The sequence below is a fragment of the Indicator indicator genome, chromosome 6 (genome assembly GCF_027791375.1).
Source record: "Indicator indicator isolate 239-I01 chromosome 6, UM_Iind_1.1, whole genome shotgun sequence".
NCBI classification, from domain to species: domain Eukaryota; kingdom Metazoa; phylum Chordata; class Aves; order Piciformes; family Indicatoridae; genus Indicator; species Indicator indicator.
Genome location: NC_072015.1, coordinates 4,823,254 through 4,847,279, shown reverse-complemented (window position 1 = coordinate 4,847,279; position 24,026 = coordinate 4,823,254). Strand labels below are relative to the sequence as shown.

The 24,026-nt window shown below is 37.9% G+C and overlaps 1 protein-coding gene across 4 annotated transcripts in view; it reads right to left on the bottom strand.

Annotated features, from left to right (window-relative positions):
* The window catches only part of LOC128967622 (cadherin-6), a 47,662-nt gene that overhangs the window by 7,612 nt on the left and 16,024 nt on the right, over window positions 1–24,026 (bottom strand). For 3 of the 4 annotated variants that reach the window (XM_054381803.1, XM_054381804.1, XM_054381805.1), the window contains exons 2-7: window positions 16,063–16,357; window positions 14,466–14,585; window positions 12,281–12,448; window positions 10,569–10,756; window positions 8,915–9,168; window positions 3,161–3,297 (exon numbers count right to left, since the gene is read on the bottom strand). In XM_054381803.1, coding sequence (XP_054237778.1) covers window positions 3,161–3,297; window positions 8,915–9,168; window positions 10,569–10,756; window positions 12,281–12,448; window positions 14,466–14,585; window positions 16,063–16,357 — 1,162 coding nt within the window. The remainder of the gene's footprint in view (window positions 1–3,160; window positions 3,298–8,914; window positions 9,169–10,568; window positions 10,757–12,280; window positions 12,449–14,465; window positions 14,586–16,062; window positions 16,358–24,026) is intronic. The other variant, XM_054381806.1, reaches the window with a different exon arrangement.

Sequence of the window (24,026 nt, the reverse complement as noted above, 5' to 3'; positions counted from 1 at the left end):
AGTGAAAAAAGAGTACAATATAATACAGCAGATCTAAGACTCTATGCTTCTACAAGCATTCATTATAGTAGTTTGTTGAGTTAGGGTTTAATAAAAGTCCTATTACTATGTTTATCATGCTTTTATAAATTTGAAAATGCCTTCTCCAAAATTGTCATTGTATATTTGTATTAGAGAGCTCAGTCATTTGGACAAAATACTATGATTTCAAGCACCATAGTCCCATTGAAGTTAATATGACTCCCATAAACATAAACTACTTTCTAATATGAACCACTGGGCTAAATTCACTCAATGTATAAAGTAATGCTTTATGTATAACATAGGCTAGGCTGAATTCTGTGGTAAAATGCAGCAATACAAATGTTGATTTTTTCTAACATTCAAATATATTGGCAAACATGTTTCTTCGCTTTGAAGAATTACAATAGTTTTCTAACCTGCTTTTTGAACAATGAATTACATATTTTTGGTTCACTACTAGCTGCTTAAATTCTCACAATTTAAAACAATACTGTAATAAATAGAAGTTTCATTAAAATGTTATGCTCTATAAATATGGGCCTTTTTTCTGATTTAATGGAAATGGAAGTTGAAATGTGTGTATACATCCTTAAATGTTTGTTTGTGGTTTTGTTTTCTTTTGTCATTTTTCTAATTATTTGTTTGCATTATCCTTTAATTACTGCTGGTCACCATTTCACAGCACCACAGTCTCAACAAACTCAAACATCCATTCATCTCTGTAGTGGTATGTTTTCTGTTGAGGCAGCAACCAAATTGTTAAAATGTCCCTTTTTAAAAAAAACACAGCCTCAAAGTCTTGCCAATGGTTGATTCACCCTTATGTGTTAAGTAAAGAATATTTTAAAGTACTCTGGGAATTCTCTCTAGTAAATCAGCTGTAATTCTGCAGCTGTGAATTGCTAGCCCTGTGTACTGAGTTTTATTGCCAGTTTGCCTTCTGACTAAGCCAGATGTGTACTGACCTAGTGTTTCACCAACTATTTGTTTGCAACATCCACAGCATGATTTTCTGAGATACTGATTAAATGTAGCTTATGCGGGTGAAATAGAACATTAAAAAAATCAAGCTGTCTATACTTATGGACAATTCTAGATGATTAAAGGCAAAACAACTTCTGTACATCCAAATTTTTTTCTACTGTAAAATGAAATAAAAAATGGTCATCGCTGAAAGATGTGTCTTCTTATGACTTTACCTTTTTTTAGCCCTTTCTTTTAATATATCAAAGTCAGCACCCATCCATCTGAATGCACATCCTGCCTGTAACTTGACTAGGTATTTCTTTTAGATTACTTCAGTGAAATACAGTTGGATTTTGAAGTGTTGATACGTCACTGAGAGCAACCAGTGATTAGGTGGAATTTAGTGGACTAAGACTTTAGCTAGGTGTCCTAGAAATTACTGGATTTAGCCAGGAACATTAAGCAGTGATGCTTTCCAGTCTGGTCTCTTGAGACTAAAATTAATGAGGTAGCCTGGCTCAGACAAAGACTTGTTTAAACAGTAGCTGCATTTCAACCAAGAAAATTACTCTTGGAAGGCATTTACCCCACTTATGCCAAATTTGGTCTAGGCTCAGTGAAGCACAACCTGGGAAGTAGCTTGTTGCAGCCTGGAAGGATTCAGACTAAAGAGAAATAATGATTAAGACAGAAGCCTGTGTCAGACACAAAAGGTTTAGTTGAGATGGTCTGGCCCAGTAGAAGGTCTGCCCTTTGAGGAGGAGGCAAGGAACTAAATGAGTGTTTTGTATAGATACTAAGTTGGTTTTCAGACAGTATACAATTTTGTGTACTGTATGTTTTTTCACCTCTGCTAGGATCAATGCAAGTGTGCTTCTTTAAAGTTGTTGTGTTTCATTCCTTTTTAGGGTTTTATTTTTCCTCTCCTCCTCTATTCAGGAACTCAGTCTGTAATGTACAGATCTTAACCCTTCAAGACTTAATAGAAACACAAACACCTGACTGACAGTCAGCCAGAAGTCTATTTGGTATGCTGAATCCACATACCTAGAGGGAGAAAACTATTAAGAAACATAATTCCTGCAGGCTCTAGCCCACTATCCTTTTGCATAACCCTATCTGCCTGCTTCATTTGCATTGTTTCACATGAGTTTTCCATTTTAAAAAGACCTGCAGAACAAAGAAAGCTGTAGTCAAGTACTCCTTAGTTACACTCTTCTCACCATTCAGCAGGTGATTGAGCCGTATGCACATATACAACGTAAGAAAGTAAAGCTTATATTGTATCAGAATACGGTTATGGGTTGTGGGAGTTTTTTGGTGTTTGGTTTGGGTTTGTGGTCTTTAGGGTTGTTTTGGTTTGGGGTTTGGTTTGGTTTGTTTTTTTTTAAGCCGTTTAACCTCTGAGTTGACTTTGTGATGGTCTCGGAACTGGTGTTTATGTTAGATCTATCTACCGTTACATCATGCTTCACAAGCATAGGCACTGTGCCTCTTCAAAAGCAAATAGAATTGCATTTCCTAGTACTTGAGCATGCCATATGCTTAAAGTATTGAAGAGAACTGTTTATTGAAGCCATCTAGTATCCTTATTTATATTCATGGTATTTCAGTTCCAGAAATCAACATGACTACTATTATCACAAGATTACTTCTAAGCAATCCTAAACTGATTGTTTTGTAACTAAAGATTGTAATTTCAAAGGATACAAATGAAGTGAAAAATAAAAATCCTTAAAACTGATTAAGATCTGAGCCTGCTCAGGTTTGGACCTACCTCAGCTCAGCCACCTTAGTCTTATGAACATCCAGCCTGTGCTATACTCAGTTTGGATCAGACTGAATTCAGTTTGGCTTTAAACCATCTTGCTTGCTGCATGCAATTGCAGAATTCAACAATAATGATCAAAATTAAAAATGGCTATTTCTGATAAGAAAACACAGAATTGTTACCTTTGCTCCCTGCTCAGCCAAGTTACCTCTTCATGAACTGCTCCCCTAATAAAACACAGAACTGCAGATCACCTCTTGCAGAGCTTCTGCTTCTTCATTAATACTGATTGGACTATCCCTATAGCCTGACATCTGCCCAGCCATGCTTTCCACACACTCAGCTAGAAGGCTAAATTCATTACAGCAGGGACAGCAGTTCTATTTAGGTTTGACTTACTGATCTCTGCTGCTATTACTGTAATGTTGTGCCATAGCAGTGTTTCCCGGTCAAGGGGTTTTGAAGTAAATATCGAACCATTTCCTGAATTGATGTTGAATACTCTGTCCATATCAGTGTGTCGATCTACAGAGTACCTGCAAATACAGAGACAGAGGTTAGGAGAATGCTTTTCCTTTTAATTTCTCTCTTAAACCACTTTTTAAGACTAGATGTCAAAGAGCTAGTAAATGGGGTTGTCTTTTGTTTTCAACACGGGTTTCAGTCTTTATATATTCACACAAAGAGCTAGTTCTGAGCTACCGGATAATGACATGTTGGAGGTCTGATTTAGAAGGTGGAGCATTGTCACTGACTAAATGAATTACTGCAGAATTTACATACCTCTGAGAATCATCAAAGCTTTGTTTTTAGTGAGAAATGTGAAGACTGTGTCCTGAAAGATAGGAAGTTTATTTTAAGGCTGAGGTGGCTTTCCATTATAAACCCTTCATTTTATGATTTGATATCTCCAAATCTTCCAAATAATTTCTGATATAAAAGTTTGACAGCTGGGCTGCATTTCTGCCTTTCACTTCCCAGTATTTAAAAAGACTGCCCCCTGAAACCAGGTCAGCATGAAAGAGAGTCCATTATTCCAGAGTACGTACCACATAAAGCTTTGCTGTAATTCATTAGAACATGCTCAGCCCTGCTGGATGGTATTTATATGTTAAAGTGAATGCTAACAAGCTCTGGAGGAGCTCAGAGTCTAAATATGTATTCAGATTGTCAGTGTGATTTCTTTCTGCTGAACTGAATCCAACTTTAAAAGCTCTTCAGTTCACAGGTGAGGATGCTGCTGCCCTGATCCCATTGTTGTAACTTGGTTTCATGTCTCATGAAGAGAAAATTCTTGCATAAACGGCGGATTTTTTTTTTTTTTGATGGAAGTATGCCTCTGGTATTGTTAAAGCAAGAAGGCAATTGCATTCTTCTGCTTTGGTTTCAAGCCTGAATGTGTCCTGCTGTAGGATTGAGGACAGAGCCTTAGGAAGCTCAGTATGCTCCTTTAATGGCCTTGCAGGTCATGTCCATGGAAGCAAGGTAGCCACTACTATCCCTTGTGTCTGCACAAAGATAAAGATACGTCTGAGCTGGTACGCAGTCACATGAAAACTGGTCCCGGGAAATGATTGGCAGAGTTTACTGCCACTACAGAACCAACAGGAATCCAGGGGCTGAAGATAAATTTACATTCTCTGCTCTACCCTAGGAGCAGCTGCTTATTCTGCACAGAGATCCCAGTGACTCTGCAGCCACTTCTTAGAGAGATTTTGTGTGGAAGAACAAGAGAATAGAAGAGTCCAGGTTTAGAATGAATTACTTTGCTAACAATATTGTAACTGCACCTTTTTTTTTTCCTTCTTCTTTGCACAGCAGATCAGGCTAGTCATGCTGTAAAATAAGAATTTTACAGTAGCTTACCTTCCTAAAACCCTCAGTAAGTGTTAATTATTAGCACCAAATTATTTTTCTTTTTCCACATTATATTTCTGTGGAAACAATCAAATAAGGTATTGCCACAAAAAGCTAACTGGTTTTGGTGGTAGGATTTGCATAGGCCCACTTTTCTAGTTTTTCAGGAGTTGATTCAGTTTTTATTTGTTGCTGTCACTTGACCAACAGTACTGCAATTTCAGCTGCTTCAAGTCTGCTGTGGTGTCACTAACCTGGTTCCTTTATGCAGAGTTGCAATCAGTTTGAGAAGTGTAACAAGGTATGTAACAGACAGCTGACTGATGGGACAACTCCAGCAAGTTGTGGTGTTTTGTCCACATCTGAATAGCACGTGAATTTGGTGACTTACCTGCAACGTTTGATGGAAACAAATTTACACAAATCAATATAAACTCTCACATTTTGAGAAAGTTTTTGATATGGTAAAGATTTTATTTTAATTAATTCAGGCTTTTATATGATATTATGTTAATATTTTATAAATTCAATTATTTTTCAGATATTCCATAGCACATTTTTGTATCTTTCAACTAAGATACTTTGGTATTTTCATTTGCAGTAAAAGTAGAGTTTGCAGTCCTATTTGAAATGAAGTATTGGGATTTTCCACAGATTAGCTGTTCCAGCCAATTGTAATAGTGTGTTTCAGGCTCTTGTTCTGCAAGGTATTTAAGTAACTAGCTTTAGGCATGAGTTGTCCATTTGTTGCTTTTTCTTTCCTCTATTATGATTTCATTCATGCTTCATATTATGAATGAACTTTAAAAATCTTACTGCCTTAGCACATTATAATCATTGTATTTACTTTAAAACATTTCCCAAATTCAATTTGTGGTACAGTATATGGAAAAATAATTTTGGAAAATTGGTCTGGAATTTTTCAGATGTTACCTGAGCTGTAATATTGACAATCACTTCAAGACACTAGGAATTTTAAAATATTTTCTAAAGATGTATGTTCAGTCATTAGTACTGAAAAAAAACCAACCAACAACCCAAGCACCAAAAAAACAAAACAAAACAACCAGAGAACAGCTTCTTAATGAAATGTTAAATTTATTTTTTCATATCCAAAGAAAATACATACAAGGTCAATGCAGTTAAAGTATATTCTAATTATACCATTAACCCTGGTCTAGAAGGATGATTTTAATAAGCTAGACTGTCACTTCTATTTCTCAGTTTGCATAATCCAGTCTCTTTTGATCAAGGACTGTTAATTATGTTGAATTGGTGGTAATTCTGATTTATGGATCATAATCTAGTCAGAATTAAGCAGACAACATCAAACTCATTTTTACATTTATTTAATGAAATTACTGGTGCGTATTTGTCAGATTTCAGGACTTCATCCCTTTCAAACTCTGAGGAATTGACAAGCTAGGAAGTTAAAAGTTATGTGTGTGGATTCCAGTCTCTCTTTGCACATAATAGGAAGAAAGAAAGGGTGAGAGAATCTCACACATGCAAATATGTTGTCAGTAAAATACAGAAACAAAATTAAGCCTTACATTTGTTTGCAGATCATTTGAAGCTGATATACTTTAGTAAATCAAAGCACAGCAGGGAGAGAATTCTAGTGACTGATGAACTTCATTATGCCTCTGAGGAATTACTATAGCAAAAAAGCTCAACTAGCAATTTGAAAAGACCTGATGTACAATACAGCAGTGACAGTGCCAGTTGCAGCACAATCTTTTTCAGAATGCAGCAGCTCATAATATTTCTGTTTAGATCAAACACAAGCAGAATGCAAAACTTTTTCGAATAACAGTTGCACTATGGAGTGTTACTCAGGAATGTATTAATGTCACTACACATTGATGTATATTCAAATATAGGCAAACATCTATTAGTGTATTTCGTATTTTCTTAATGACATGTCACAGCCAAGCTTATTTATAGAAGTTGGACTTAGGAAATGTAGCTCTACCAATACACAGGCCATGAACAATTGTGCAGTCTTACAACCAGGGCAGGTATCTGCTTTGTATTTTGCTATTGCTTCATTGTCTTCTGATGTTCAGCAGCCTGCTGTCTAATGTAACCGCAAATCAGGAAGATTTGTGGGTCAGGAAGGGATGTGTGTAAATTTTTCATAATGCATTTTCATAATTGTGAAGGTTTCCTTTAATGGAAGATCAAAGGGGTTTTCATCTAGCAGAGTTAGAGCTCAGTTTGTTTAAAAAGAAAAATCTTGAGTAGGGGAGAAAACAGAAAGTTTTAATTGTAATATAAAGTATCTAAAGATTTTATTTTTAGCCATCAAGAAATATTGACAAGCAAGTGACAAGTCATATATATACAGTCTAATTGTGTCTTCCCTGAAGCTCAGAGTGAAAATCACCCTGTCAAAAAGATGCAGAATCAACCCATGCTTCTAAATTCTAGGATATACCCAAGATATTAGCACCATAAAATTACCTTCATCGCAAGCTAACTTCTCTGCTCTCTGCTGATTTCCTTCTGCTCTTACTGATTTTTCATGTTTCTTCTTGCTGTCTTTATTTCTGTTACTCTAACTTCTCCTTTTTCTTTTGCTTCTCCTTTCACCTTGAGTGTAAAGGAGACAAGTTTTCTGCTGCCGTGCATCAGTTTTGACACCTCTGCTAAATTTTACTCAATAATTATCTGATATTTTAATATGCAAAGTACCTATACTATATTAAGAACTGCCCTTGGAAAGATAGCTAAGTTTTAGCACACACATTCAATTAATAGAAAAGAGCCAGCAGGCAATACTCAACAATGAACAGCATAATCCCTATCCGCTGTAAATCACATATAATTAGGAGCTGGTGCTGGTGTGAAATGCAAATGGTTGTAGTTATCACCACAGGGAAGCAGAGGAAAGCAGGGAAGCACTCCCCTCACTGTACAGTGCCATTAGATATTAAAAAGCAAGTTCATATGAAGACTGCAAGGGGCCTGGATGTCACCCCAACCAATTTTTCATCTTCATGCCTGCATGCCCATGAAGATGTGTGATAGGTTTTCTTTCTGTCCCTGGGCTTCACCAAAGTCAGCAAAACATTATGCCACATTTTAAATTATTATGCTCTGCTAGTCCAGAACTCTGTATAATTGTTGCATGTCGTGATATAAATGAAAGCAAACCTTAATTAAAATTAGAAGGCTTAGTCTTGAACAAGAATTCATGTGCAAAGCATTGCATATAAACTGAAGACAGATAGGCTTTGTGCCAGAAACCTTTCTAGATTTAGTTTCTTCATCTAGGAGATTAAAATGATAGTATTTACTCCTCCCCCAAGATGAGCTGAGAGCTTAAAATTTACCCATGCCTCATAAACAGTGTAAGCTATCTTGATGAAAGATAGTTGTTTGCAGAAGTGCAAAGTATCAGTAGATTGGATTTTTATTAAACCTGCATTGTTCCATTTTGTTCTTAAGACTACTATGACATTTCCAAGGTGCCCAACCCAGAGACATGCTGAAAACTGACCTGGATTTAATATTGCTGTATTTTTCATTTCCTCTTCTTACTGCATTGTCACTAGCAATGAACTTTAATTAAAGCACACAAGTATTTAAAAGTTCTTGTGTAGTCTATCCAGTATGACTTAAGCACTCCAGTATGTTTTCCACTGCACTGAAGCAACTTGCACGTTAAGTTCCCCAAAAATGAAGGCTTAGGTTTAGCTACTCCAACTTTCACTTCACTTCCTCTAAGACTACTTTATTGATTCATGGCAAATATAATTTATAAAGTCCACGGGACTGATTCTTATCTTAATAACGTTACACTGGTAGAAATGCGATCAGTCTGTGTGCACAGGAGATGCATTTAAGGCATTTCTACCTGCAGTTTAGAGAAGATAAATGTGACCTCTGTTAAGCGGGTCTGGATGGATGGGAGAAGAAAAGGCTGCTGAATCACCTCCCTGTCACGTAGCCAAGAGGATGCACCGTGCTGTACTGGAAAATGTTAAAGGGAGAAGGAGAACACTAGCATCTTCTTAGTGCCCTTTTTGCAGCAAATTCTTCCATGGTAGAAATAACCACAAACATTAGTTAGTGAAGAGGAGAGGATGTAACTGAAGATGAAAGGGCCATGCAAACACAATCACAAATACCTAGGCATGTTTGGCTATAAGAGATAATTTACCATCTACAATACTCCATATTTAATCATACTCGAACAGTTTGTTACAAGTGTGTGTGTGCGCTGACATGAATAAAGCAAAATTAAAGCTGCATAAAAATTACACAGAAACTGAAACAGTCTGTGCTTACTTGACAGGGTTCTTGGCAGCATCTGGATCCTGAGCAGTTACTGTTCCTATTACACTGTTTATTGGAACATCTTCTTTCACTTCCATTATGTAAGCTGGTCTGCTGAACACAGGAGGCTCATCAACATCTTCCACTTGAATTCTGACTGTAGCCGAGTCCTTGAATGGCCCCAGGTAGAGGAATCGAGGGTCCACATGAGTATTGGTAGCTTCCACTTTCAGAATATACAGATTTTTCTTTTCGAAATCCAGTGCCTGGGAAGAAGAAAAAAGCTCCTAAGGTCTGTGAGGACTGCTGTGATTTGTAGTCAGATGAGTGAAATGAATGGGGGGGATGTCATGGACAGGCCTGTGTTAGGTAACAGTGCTTGAACTGGAATGAAAATGCCAGCAGAAAGGAAAAAGATCTCTATGCCACTGGTGATACATTATCAAAAAACCCCACCATTTTTCAGGGAATTCTATGCTTAGAACTCCTAAACACCAATTAATCTTTCCTTAAGAAACAGCTTTAACTCTTCCTGCCTTTTGTCATTTTGATGTCATCTACTCTATTCCTTACCCCTAAGCACCACATGCTAAAAAGGGAAAGATTTTCTAGGAGCCGCCTGTTTACATATTGGTATTCCATCACTGAAAGGAAACACTTTAACATCCAGTGTCTGGACATCCAGGACCATCCATCAAGGAAAACAGGATTTTGTGAAAGATTATGACTATATCACACTCTTGAAAATACGAAGAAGCTGCATTTAATGATGCTTTGTTACACTAGTTAGAGAAATGTGGGGAGAGAGTAGTCTCCCCATTTTTCCACGATGTTGTAGAAAATTCACAGTTTCTGTCAGCAACATCCAGAAATGCAAACAGAGTTAGACTGATATCATCAGCAGCCCTGGAAGGCGTCTCCGTAAAAACAAGTAATGACAGGTGTCGTACTGATATCACCAAGCAAGTGCATGTTCAGAAAATACATGATGTTTATCTAGTAATGACTGAACTTGAACTGATGGAGGATGATAACTGTAACCTTATCAAGCTTGCCTGGTAACCCACTGTAAACAATATTTCTCAAACCTTTTCTGACAGCCAATGTGCAACCTAGTAGATGATGTCCACTGTGATCCAGCAAGGCACTGATTTTTTTTACAAAAGCAAAAGCATGTTGACGCGTTTATTAATTACACTTTTTTTACAAAATGTGAGTCAAAAGAAATTTGTCTAGATACTTTACTACACTATAGCTATACAATTCAACACCTTCTGATAATGGAAAGCCATGCTGATTATTCCTGTGGTCTTAACACAGCATATTGTAGTAAATGGGTAAATTTTGTAAGCATCATAGGGAGAAAATCACAGTTGGATGTCATTCCTTGAGTTATTCTGTGAATATGTTCAGAGGGTCCACTCCCTAGGTTATTTACTCTCTCGGGTCCTTCAAAGTATCTGCATTGGTTTAGAAAGGAGGGTGTAAGAAGAAGGACCCCAATTGCTTGTATAAAAGAAACTTTACATAGGTAATATAGAAATTGGTAATAGACAGCATTCAAATTAATCAACAACACATGGTGCACTAAAAAGGGAAAACAAATATGTGCTAGATAAAGTTTTGACTGGTATTTCAGAGGCTGGGGTTGTGTTAAGATGTGTACCTTTTTGACAGTTATAATTCCTTCCTGTGTGTCCTTGTCTGTGATAATTCCAAACATGTCATATCCATCCCCCTCAGTGATGCTGTATTCAATCTCTGCATTTTCATCCACATCAGCATCATTAGCTTTTATCCTGCCAATTGGCGAGTCAGATGGCATAGACTCAGGAGCTCGGAATTGGTACGTGCCTACAGCAGACAGAAAAGGAAATTTTGTCAGTCAGTAGTCTCATGATATTTTGGACACCATCTTTGAGCCTACTCTCCTTGCTGGGTATGCACAGATGAGTTTGTGAGTCACTGTGTCTTCAGACCTTCCTGGGGCAACAGCCTTCTGCCTTACTTTCATGTGGATAAAACTAACATTTTTCTATCTGTTTTCTAGTATGAAGGATGGGCATTTTGTTTTCCTATGAACATGTATCTCATGTATCTTTAGCAACACATGTCCTTTTCTAGGTGCCATCAGCGTCTCTGCTGGCCGTATCAAAATTGTATAATGAAAAACATCTTGAGGTCAAAGGACAAATACTGAGAACTGCCAAAGGCCAATGCAGCTTAGTAACACTAAAGCCAAATTGAGCCCAAATGCCTACTAGTCATGTGCTACATCGAATTCTCCTCTGAAAAAATCTACTTGGGGAATGTCAGCATTACAAAGCTGTATCTTTAGCTTTTATATTGAAGACACTTGTGTCCAAGGATGTGTAATTAACTCGTCAGCGGCAGAGTGCTGTATTTTCTCTTAAGTTGTTCTAATTTAAATGGAAACATTTTTCCTATAGCTATGAACAGACTTTGAACTTAAATGACAAGTTGCTTCCAATAACTTTCCCAGCGACTTAGCTGCCAAAGCTTGCTGATTTGTCTGATAGTATCTGCAATTATTTTCTCTCTAACAGCTGCTCCTGACTTTGACAAACACTGACTCAGTGATCCACACACAGAGAAGTGGTTAGACAAAGCCAAAAAGAAAGAGAGAGAGAGAAGGAAAGAAGGAGGGAACGGAGGAAAGAAAGGGAAAGAGAAGTGGACAAATGCTGAATCGCTTCAAATTCCTTATCACAATGGATGGTCATTAATAGAAATTACTTTCCAAGAGATCTTGCTTGGGTGATTCCCTTTTATTCCCTTAAATACCACATAGATATCTGCCAAATGTTCTGAGACAGGAAGGAAAATAGGCAGAAAAATCTAGTATATTTATGTATATGCCTTTGTTTCTGTATGCAAAGAATATAGGGAAATCCATTGAAGCAAATGCTTCCTGGGTGAATAGTCATTTTGACGGAACTGCTCTCAGGATCATTTTACATACTTAAATAAATATGTTTCAAAACACAAATGTTTTAGATTAGAGGAGCTAGCTTAAAATGCAGCCAACCACAAGGTAATATAAATTATATTGAAAAATAAATATATTGATCAAAGCTATTTAATAGGTAGGAAAACCAGAGGTTGTTTCTGTACTTTAATTCACTTCTCAGACTGCCTGCTGCAACTAGAGTAAAAATATTAAAGATTTGTTTCCCAGTTATTGCAATTAACCTGAACATGATGCTATTGCTTGCTTGTGTGTTCCTTTTTCTTCCTTAAATGAATTTTGATACTCAGTTCACAACAGTAGAAACAGTATATGAGGTGAAAAAAACCCAACAAACCAATTTTTGTCCACATCAAAGTGTAAAGACATAGAACATAAATGTTCCATACTCTGGGGGAAGCGAGGTGGATTGTCGTTTACATCAGTCAGTGTGATGTTCACGGTGGTGGTTCCTGATAATCCACCCATCTGGCCTCCCATGTCCTTTGCCTGGATGACCACTTGGTATTGTTCCCTGTTTTCACGGTCCATGTTTAGCAAAGCAGTTTTAATAATGCCTGAAAATAAAAAAAATTAGAGAGTTGCCAAGTAAGGTACTGACTTTGATGGAAATTCATATTAAAAAACCACAACAGCCTAAAGAACAAAACAATCTCTGTGTAATAAGTAAACCTTGCCCAGTGTACATTTTTACTGTTATGAGATGGCTCATTAAATTACAGACTTGTCATATCATATCTCAGGCTGCTGCCTATGTGACAGGCACAATATTAGTGGCATCCCCAGAAAGATGTTCTACTTATTTCTGAGTGTTATTTCTGAGTGTTATTTTACATAACTATCTACCCCCTTTCAGTTCCATGCTAAATTCTTTCACTGTAGTGGAAAAATGCTCTTTGTTCATTATAATGTGCTTCATCTTTTCTCTCCTGTCAATATTTTTGTTTTGACAGAGGTGGTAAAAAAAAAAAAAGGGGGGGGGGGGCAAGTTGACTTCAGCAATTCATCATTAAAGAGGCAGTACAACAACATTACAAGAGAGAAGAGAAATTAATTAAGAAAATTATGAACATCCAAGCATGCCCAAGTGTATATATTCCTATTTATACAGGGATTGAAATTATGTTGCCAGTGACTTCCTTCTTGAGAGGCATAAATATCAGTTGTGAGGCAAACTCCTACAGAAATATAGTCATTTAGATTTACCATGAAGCAAAATGTTCGTATCCTCTCTGGGTCTGTTAAGGCTAATAGTGGGCTCCTTTGTAGACAAAAGAGGTGCAATTCAAGCACTGAAATAGATGGCAACATTCCTAGCAACTCCAGCAGACTTAGTTCACTCCAGTTTTGCAAGTGATTTCAATGGCAGGAAGATCAAGCCTGTGGTTTACCTTGCTCTGTGTCCTCTAACAACCCTCTTGCTAAAAGATTGTTACTAGTGAACTTCCAGCTTACATTCTAACTCTAGACAGAAGAGGACATGGAGTACTGTCCAAGTCAGAATGAGTGCATTAGCCTTGCTTGTATGATCTAATACCCTACGTTTGAAGGGAAGCTCCCTTTGACCTTGACTCTGCCTCTTTTCAGAATTGCATGCCCCAAGTTTTTCTTTGAGACATCTGATCTCACCCTCCTTTCCTCTGCCTGAGTCTTTAAGTTTTCTTCTTAAAACAATACTAGAACTTGATTGATTCTTTGGGATAATCTATTCCTTTCCTCTAGGGATGCTGAGAACAGATTTCTCAAGCTTCCAGTAACCTATCAGAGTGGATATTCCCATTTAAGGAGTTTCTTGAAATCCTTTGTTTCTGTTTGGAGAATTGTGTTATAAATCTTGGGAAGAGACTATCTGTGTAGTCGGACAGTCAGTGGTACAGGAGATTCAGTCATCCATAACTCTAGTTTACATGCAGAGGTTCCAAAGCTGTCTATTATTCAGACCATGCAAAATACCAGTCACCGTGTATAATTTAAACATCTTTGAAAAACAGAACTCTGAAATTCGGGATTCTATTTGTTATCTTCTAGTGCAGCACAACCACCAATTTTACCTCTCCTATCATTATTCTTAATTAAGATTTCTTTCATAAAATTAGCATTAAAGTGGTATGTTGCAGATGTAGAGAAATTACAATCACTTTAAATAAGTTTCAAAGAAGCAGAAGGAGAAAAAAAAACACCTGAACAAACCCTCAGTCTTCATTTAGCCATTATGAAGATCTATGAGAATTACACACTTTTTTCCACACCCACCTGTTTCTCATTTTCATCTAGAAGCCAGCCCATTTGGTTTAATTTAAGCATCCACAGCAGTCTCTGTACCCACTGCTTGTTAAAAATGATTGAAAACTGGTTCACATCCAGTACTAATTGTATTTATTAGACTTTGCTGGCAAGATTAAAATAATGTAGGTGTCATGTTTACAGATGTATCGCTCTATTAAGTTTGTCAGATTTTACACTGAGCAAGATGTAATCTCTTTGAAGTTTCTGTCTTAATATGTCCTAGCTTGGCTTAGCATGTCACTTTGAATTACAGACATTGTCACAGAGTGACAGATAAGGTCCCCTGACCTGTCTCAGATTCGACAGAGAAATATGGTTGTCCCTGGAGAATGCTGTAGACAACTTTAGCACTGTTCCCATATGTGGGATCGTCAGCGTCGGTTGCAGTGACTTGCACGACGAAGGTACCTGCAATGATAAATCAAAGAAAATTAAAAACCACAGAGCTTTTTTCATGACCAAGATAGTTTGTGATGTAGGAAAAACAATGCTAATGTACAGGTCAAACAAAAAGAGACACTCTTATATAAGTTTCTCTGTTCATAAAAGACATAGATGCAGAAACAAAATGATAGCTGGGTTATTCTCAGTGCATTAAAATCCACAGTTACTGACTGAATATGTAGATCCTTCATCATATTTCTTCGGAAGAAACCAGAAATGCAGTGTTCCCCAGATATTGAAGACATTCAGAATTTGAGTCTAGGTCAGTAATATACTTTTGCACATTTACTTGTGTTTGTAAGACGTTTGACATAGGAATGTAAATCTGGGGAGGTTATGTGTCTTCTAGAGAAATAAATGGTATTGAATCCTAGTCAATGGGTTATCAAACATAAAAAATGAGCTTAGGTCTTGGCACTTAAAACAGATTTGTGAATATTCACTTCACATATTAAAATGTGACTGTAAGGTTCTCTCTTCGCCAGATGAGGTTTCACCCATATGACAAGTCCTATGAATGAAAGGAGAAAGTATGCCCCAAAGTCTTTATTTTCATATTGCTTGAGCTTTATTTTAATCTCATTCTTGATTATGATTAATTAATGCTTCTCTCCCTGGATACTCTTTCAGATTAGAAATGTGCTTCTTGTGGTTCTACTATCCATCGCTCTCTGACAAAGAAATCAAAATTACTTCCCTAAGAATCAAAGAATCAAAACCTGTGAACTTCTCTCAAAAAGAGCCAACCTTAAAATTGTATTTCAAGGAAGTTATTTTCTTTTTATGTATTGATTCTTACAGCTTGATACACTTTAAATCAATAGAATTATTTTAGTGGTATTCCATGGACTTTGGAGCTGTTGTGTTTTACATGAAAAGACTAACAAAGGTCATAGGAAGTTAATGGCATATCTCAGAATCAGTGATGACTTGACTTGAGTGACAGTTTTTGCTCCTGAAGTGTGTGGAACCACTTTTGAGCCTGACCTTTTCCATTTTTTTTTAACCCTTCTGAACTAAAGAAGGGTTGATGAACAGATCTACGGGTGGCATGGACACACTTAGGTGACCACAGATTGCCAGATTATGACACTGCTGTTAAATCATATTAATGAAGGAAACTCTTTGTAAGTTTCATGGACACAGCTTAGCTCAGTGCATTTCCACTGTGAGCTAAACTAGATTATATTAATTTGCATTTTTTGTGGTACTATAGAGAGAGAGGATTTCACTCAGCTGACACCTCAGATTCCAGCAAACTGTTGTACTGTTTTCCCGGAGTTAGGTTTATGGGGTTTTTTAAATGGCTGAGGTGCTTTTCTTCCAGACTCAAACAGCAGAAACAGCAGATCTCTGTATTCAGTGCCTGTAAACTGGAGCCCTTCCTTAGCTCCACAGAAAGAACCGAGACCGGACACTGAAATTATTAGTTATCACCTACCAACATCTGACATTTCAGGAATGCTGGCGTTGTAAACATCCTTTGTAAACATTGGCTCATTGTCATTGATATCATGGATCTTAATGATGAACTCAGATTCTGGTTCCACTGGTCTTCCAGTCCTTCTGTTTACAGCCTGGGCACGGAGAATGTACACAGGCTTTTCTTCTCTGTCTAGTCTCCTTGTGGCCTGGATGTCACCAGTGTTTTCGTTGATAATGAAAAGGTCTCCTGCTCCATCTCCAGAAAGGATGTACTTAAGTGATCCATCCCCTTTATCCTGGTCTGAATGCAGCTGGTGGTGAAATGGGAATTAAGAAAAAAAGGGGGATATAAATAATTGGAATACAATTCTTGATACTTTAACTGATACCATGGTACATGCACTGCTGTTGTTAATACCTTGTCAAAAGGCTGTACACTACTTCTGCGAAAAGAGGTGATACCGCAGGAGAAGTAGTGAAGGATAGTTGTGTTCTGATACTGGAATTGAAATGATCTTCAGTATTACAGGAAATGGCCTGAGGAAAATCATGAACTGAAGCTGCAAATCATCTTCCCAACCTAGCATACATCAAACAGATCTAAATGCTGGTGGCTTAGATGGAATCCTAGGAATAAGTAGGACCTACAGTGAGGTCATACAGTGGAAGAACATTTGATTCAGGAATCGCAGGAAGTAAAGAATTAAAAAGTGGCCAGGCCAGCCACTTCTTGAGTTTCAGTTATGAGTGTTCTGCTCTTGCAGCCCTATGGACATTATGGGCAGAATATAATAACATACTAAACACATCCATGGGTAGCAGACAAATACAGGTGTTCACAAACGTGGCAAATGAAGAGCAGAGAAAAGCAGGCAGACTGGACCATTATAACACAGGCAACGAAGAGATCAGTTGTTTTATCCAGAGGGATATGGATCAAGATGGTGGAGGCAGAGGAAATAAGGGAATGATGGTAATTAGCATACAAAACACAAGCTGCTGAAACATTTTTTTTTTCCCCCAGGAGATTTCCACATCTCTTGAAATGCTGCTTAGCACACACAAAAGGTATGACAAATTAAATCATACTCTCATGGCAGTTCCTTTGATAAAGGCTTATTTATCCCCCCCAGCCTTAAAATCTAGGCTAATGAACTACCATTTATTTTGTTGTAACATTAGAGAAAATAAAAATTGTAAAGGCAGGGCATAGGTGATGAAATTCATGAAAAAAAAAAGAATGTATTAGATAGCAGATTCCTAGAAATTGCTGATTTCATAGAAAAGACAAGTTTATGAGTCAGGAGAGCTGGACTTTCTCAACCACCTCTTTGCCTTTCTTGTCCTATGTAGAAGTGTTTTGTACGTATTTTTTCTTGTGAGTGAAAGTTCTTAGCATTGCTGGATAGCATGCTTTGTAGAAAAGATAGGTTGGAAAAATGTAGACAGTCTGCACATGGACTTTACTAATGCCTGGCTATGCCCCTACCATGATGGAAGGATTGCCATGTGGTCAATTTTGGGGGTTTCCTCCAACTTTCTACCCAGATCAGTTCCATGCTGGCAGCCTACTGACAGCCCACTCAGAGGCCCAGTGCTCCACAATGTGTGCTTAAGCCTGTTGTCCCTACAGAAAGCATGATGCATTCAACAAGTCTGCCTTAATACAAAATGCCAGAACTGTAACGTGGTTAATCATTAACAGACCTGCTGAGGCACTCTTCTTAATTTTCTCCCTCAGGGAGAAATGGGCATTCGATATAACTTTGCACAGAGCCTTTTCTCTTGATAATAAGAATACCAATAGGTGGCCTTTTTTGGAAGCATTTTTCATAAGTAGATTTCAGAACCCTTCACAAAAGCAATCAATACCATTTGCTCTGGGTTTTGGTTAACAAAGCATGAGACACTTGAAGTTTCTCAGAAGGCTAGGCTTGGAAACTAGAACAGAGTTCTGATCTCCTGGGTCTCATTCAGTTGGCCAGTAGACTTGACCATAGGGCCTAGAGGAATTAGATGATTTACTAGATATAACCTCAGCCTCTGAGGGGTATCTGTTAGACCTGCTTGGTAAGAGGTCAAACTAGAAGTCTACTACAGAAAGTAGTTTCAATAGGGTACTTGAGTATAATTTTCCTCAAAGGCAATCTGAAACAGAAAAGGTATGAAAATAATTTTGTCTTTAAAACTTTGTATTTTTTTATGATTGTTTCACATCAAAAATTCAACTTTGTTTGCCTTGAAAGACTCCTTAACTTTGTCTGTATCACATTTAGACAAAAAAAAACCCTTGGTAACAGACTATCATTAAGTCATATGAATCATGGAATAGTGCTGTTGTGAGGTTTGTTACAGGGTGAACTCCCAAAATAATTTTTGTCATCATTTTAATTAACCCCGGTTTCAATGAACAAGGTAGCAAAAAAAAAAAAAAAAAAAAATCAAGCTAGAAGCTAGAAAAAGTGTTGGAACCACTGGGAATTGTCTTCCATAGTACTCTTTAACCTAGCCCAGATCACCTAAAGAGCTAAAAATGGAAACTTGTGGGGTTTTTTTCAAGTCCAGAGATTATTAAATTTTCAATCCTCCTCCACAATTAATCCACCTATGTAAGATGAACTGTGACTTTGGATAACAAGACAAAGTGTAATGACAGCAATATTGAGAATGAGATGATCTTCATGAAAAGTTCGATCTCTAGCCCTTCAAGAAAAGCACTAACTTTTAAAAATAAACATTCCCTAGGCCTTTATCATAACCCCAGCATCAACTGTTTTAAGAGCTGAGCCAAAATAGGCAAGCAGATCTCTAGGAAAGTATTGCATAGATGATAAATTTGTAACATCACTTGTGAGGCAAATACCTGAAAAAAAATGATGTATTATTTTATCCGTCCTTGACCATTTGCTTTGTAGAAAAGTTTTATCCTGTTGTATTTTTTTCTTAAATTATAGTTTATCTTGGAAGCAGTATTTTATGTGTGACCTACATGAAATGGGAAATTGCTACTGTAACCCGGTTAAAAAAATAAATTAGGAGTAAAATTAAAGGAGAAATCAGTGGTGCAAGTTGAGGGCCAAAGAAGGGCCTGGAGGCAAGATGCACTTAAAAATATAGTTGATGGTTTTGTGAGTGAAACTCAACACGATTCTTAAGTTATGAGGATGAAATGGTGGCAATAACAACACCCTCTTTTAAGCTGAAGTGATTTTTCACTAGCCAGACACCTCATTTCAAAGGAAGTTTGCTGTATATCAGTTATATTACAGATACTTTTAGCAGGCTGATCCTTGCCAGTATGAGATGTTACAGCTTAACTCTGCACGCTCATCCATGTTGCAAAATCGTCCTCTGTCCTCTACATATAGTTGGTCATGGGACAGATAAATGGACCATGAAGGTGGGTTATAGGATAGAGTATGTCTTGGGACATAGTGCTCATGTCAGCTTGGTTGCATCATAATACTGTTCCTCAATACAAAGTTACTTCAGCCACAGGTTTTTAGGGCTCCACTTAGAGGTAGATGGTTTTGTTTTGTTTCTTGAAGAACTCAGTGCTACTCAACAGCATTCTTTTCAGTTGGTAACTGAACTGAGCAATACCTCAAAGGAAAGTAAAATCATGAAGAAGTGAGTCTCTGCAATAAAAAGTAAATGCATCAACTGCACTGTATTAATATTGTAGTAACTTGATTCATTCAGGATATAACGTGGACACTTTTGTGAAATCACCCCTCAATCACTGGCTGAGAATGAATCACAAATAAAGATTTTATTATGCCTTAGGCATACTTTTACTCATTTTACTTTAATACTACTGTTAAGTGAACCGTCTGGTTCATGCTTAATGACTTCTAGTCAGATAAAAACTGGCCAGATCTTGTCTTTCTTCCCTGCCCCAAATGTCCTGGTCCAAAATATTGAAAACATACATAGAATCACAGAATATCTTTGATTGGAAAAGACCTCCGATATCATCTAGTCCAACCTTCTACTGCAGAAGGCTTCATGCCTCCAGGAAGAGGTGCTTAAAGTGCATGCAGGACTGCAGCATTAACTGCCTGCATTTGACATTCTGCTTGTTGTCACATAGATAATTATTTTTAAGGGAGAAGTATTTTGTGAGTTTGTTTTTTTCAAACTAGCCACAATCTGTAGTAATCTCCTTGTTTGCAGCATTGCTGGCAGAGCCCTCTGAAAGCACCAAAGGTGGTAGCAATGGAGTATCTTCAGCATGACCAAAAAAAAAAAAAGACAAAGTGAAAGTTGTGCTCAAAGTATTTAGAGCTTTAAAAATTTTTCCCCCTGAGTGAATATTTTTGTTTTCATCTCCAATAGAGAGTATTGCTTCACTTTAAAACAACACTCCAGGAAATTTTTACCAGGATTTTTAAAAATTAGATGGACCCCATGCTACAGAAATAGGAAGTACTTCAGCAAGCTATGTGGGAGATTTTAGGGGCACATTTCATGTGCTTTTGCAATAAGACTGTAAATTGAACTGATTCATAGATTCATAGAATAATTTAGGTTGGAAGGGACCTGAAAGATCATCTTGTTCCAACCCTCTGCCATGGACAGGGACACCTTCCACTAGACCTGGTTGTTTAAACAGCAGATCTAATTGATATTAAGTTGTACAATTCATTATTGCCCATCTCTGGTATTATGAAGCTAAACTCTGTAGTGTTGGCAGCACTTACAAGAGAAGCAGTGTCAGTGGGTTTGAACAGAGGTGAAAGGTTGTGGCTCCCCAGGTGGGTCAGGACAGAATCTGGCAGCTAGCACTATCCCCACTGCTCTGACCAGGAGCAGGGCAGCAGGGGATACTGGGGCAACCTCAGCCTCAGGCATCAAGCACCGTCCTGGGGATAGGGATGGGCAAAGACCAAGCTGGGATATGCACCCATGGTTGGGTCTGGCGAGGCAGGGCCCATGGCGAGGCAGGGCAGGGCAGGGCAGGGCTGTAGCATCACTGGGGCAGGGGCTGATGGCCCTGCAGGCCGACCTTAAATCCCTGGCCATAGGCAGGTGGGGAGAGCCCTTGGCCTGGGCAGGGACAGTCAGGTCTAACAGTGCTCTCAGGGCCTTTTTCTAACCATGCTTAATTCACCTGGATATGAAGCTGTATGAAATAGCAGTACCAAAGGCATATAATGAAAGTGAGATCCCATATATTGTAATAGGCTAAGGCTAAGCACTAACTTTCTTGTGTGTTTAAATGGAATACATTAAAGAGAAGCAGCTTTCTAGCACACAAATTTGTAACAAGGTTGTACTGAAAATGTACTTTTATAGCTGTGGTAATTAGATTCCAGAAAATTGAGATTGCAGGCCGTGAATATTCTCCAGAATGAAGTAACACCCCTCCTCTATCTCACCCTATAGCACTGATTTAAACAGCAGAGTTAATCTCATTTATGAAGTGGTTTTAGGTTACCCAAGACAGCTGTAAATTGCAGTTTAGCTCTCACTAATGTCATATTGCAGGTTATGATTGATACCTGTCAATTCAGTGGGTAAGATGGTTTTCCATTCACCCTGCAGACCAAGTTTTGTTTCCTGTTGCGAATATAACACCTTACTCACTAAATTTCAGAGCAGTTACTGAACCTCTGCAAAGATCAAAGTCAGTAGGCCTTGGGATGTACACACTGAGCCATCAACCTACAATTATCCTGAAATAAGCTGCCTGTGGTGTCTTGTTATTTGTTTGTATTTATAGAGGAACTTGCTAATCTGGGGTTACTGTGGTCACATTTTTTTACTCTTCATAATGAAATAAAGACTAATTATTAAAATAATAAGTAAGCGGTAGGTAGCTGAGAGAGAATTATGGGTTTCCTCTTGGCAGTAGTCATAACACATGATTTTGCTCCAGATTTAATAGTCTAGTAGTGAACAAATTCAACCACATGTATTGCTTGAGGTCACACAGTGCAATGCTACAGCATTCAGAAAAAACTAAAGCACTTAAAATGAAATTGCTAATACTATAATATTGCATGCAGTTTCTATTTCAGAATAATAACCGTGCACTCTTTCCTGTCTCTTCTCATGCTCTGTATCCTTATATAATCAACCAGTCTCTTCAGTTAATATCATAATTAACACCATTAATATCATCAAATAATCAGCACCAAAGTTTTTGCTCCACTTCGTGTTAAAAGGAAAATTACACGAGTTTTGCATGAGGTAATCAAGTATGTATATTTTGCTGAAATTTAAGTATAGATTTCTTCCCAAAACAAAATATACCCCCAAAACACTATATATATGTTCCATTCCTGTGTATACAAATGCTTTATCACATATCATCACGGCAAAACTCCTACACAAATAATTTATTTCAACCCATAAAAGATCCTGTTTTCTAAAAAGATATTCTGCAGGATGCACAGCAAGATCCAGCATCAATAGAAATAACAGATTTCCTATGGCTATGTGTGCCATGTTTTATGGCCTCAGTTAAGCTCTGGTCCCTTCATGGTCCACATAACCTCTGACTCACCCCTAAGGCAAAGCATCCTGCTCGCTCTCATACCACTTAGTCCACTGCATGGTATTTTATTCTTCTTGCTCCAGCCTGTGTCCTCAAAACATCTTGACTGCAAAATGCTGCTACTTCTCATGTCCTTTAAATACGGGCTGGAGAAAAGACAGTGTGGGCTGTCGGTGGTGACTTATGTCTGCATTTATAAACCAGCCAGTTGACCAAACAGTCAAGGCACAACACAGGTTTCTTTGCCTTATGCAGCTACTGTTCTTCCAAACTGCATATGAAATTAATGGTTTTGACACCTTTTGTCCTCTATAAAATTTAAGTGAAAGCAGTTAATGGATTTAAAAATCATTTAGAGATGGCCAATGGAAAGAGATGCTGGAATGCTGAAGCTAGTGATCTGCTTAGGTCAGGTATCTGGAAGGTTGTGTCAAGACTTAAGTGGTTCCCTTAGGAACCACTATTTCAAAAATGTAGCTTAAGCTTCTGTTAAAAATGAGAGGATGGTAAAAAGGAATTTGGAAATCAATGGCAGAAAGATGCTACAGTGCTTCCAACCTTTCTTGGTGTTTAGAGTATCTAGAAAAGACTAGAAAAGGTGATTCCTTTCCATTCTTACACAGGGTATTTTGAGGATTTATATTCTACATCCTCAAAAGAGCTGGAGCTTGAAGGAAGATGATTCAAGCACTGTCATTTTCAAAGAAAACAACAAAACCTGCAATGCAAACAGGCCCAGCCACAAGACACAACACCATGATTTTAGATGTACAGCTGTCAGAAACAGCACTTCCATACAGGGCTACTTAGATTCTCATGTTTTTCTGTCTCCTAACTAACCCAAGATTGCTGTCCAAAGCAATCAGCAGTCTTCATTGCTCATCACTTTCTTGAACTTACAGATGTCACTATTTATAGAATACTGTTTATAAATATCTGAGGGCTGGGTGTCAAGAGGGAGGGGACAGGTTCTTCTCTGTTGCACCCTATGATAGGACAGGGGGTAATGGACATAAACTACAACACAGGAGGTTCCACCTCAACATGAGGAGGAACTTCTGCACTGTGAGGGTCACAGAGCACTGGAACAGGCTGCCCAGAGGGGTTGTGGAGTCTCCTCTGGAGACTTTCAAGACCCATCTGGATGTGTTCCTGTGCAACCTGTGCTAGATTCTATGGTCCTGCTCTGGCAGGGGGATTGGACTCAATGATCTTCAGAGGTCCCTTCCAACCCCTAATATCCTGTGATTATGGGAACTATAGAAAGTTATTAGTTTACTATAATAAGTATAGTTACTATACTATAGTTAATACAGTAAACCTGAATATGGCTCAGAAGTGTTTCAGTTTGTTAATGCAAATTTCACTTGCTTGCTTCCCCCTATGCCTGGTGAAGAAAAAGGTGCACCAGTTACAGTGTTCCTATTTGAAGAGATGGTTGCTCTGGTGATTAGAAGAGACTCTCGTTCTCCAGATGA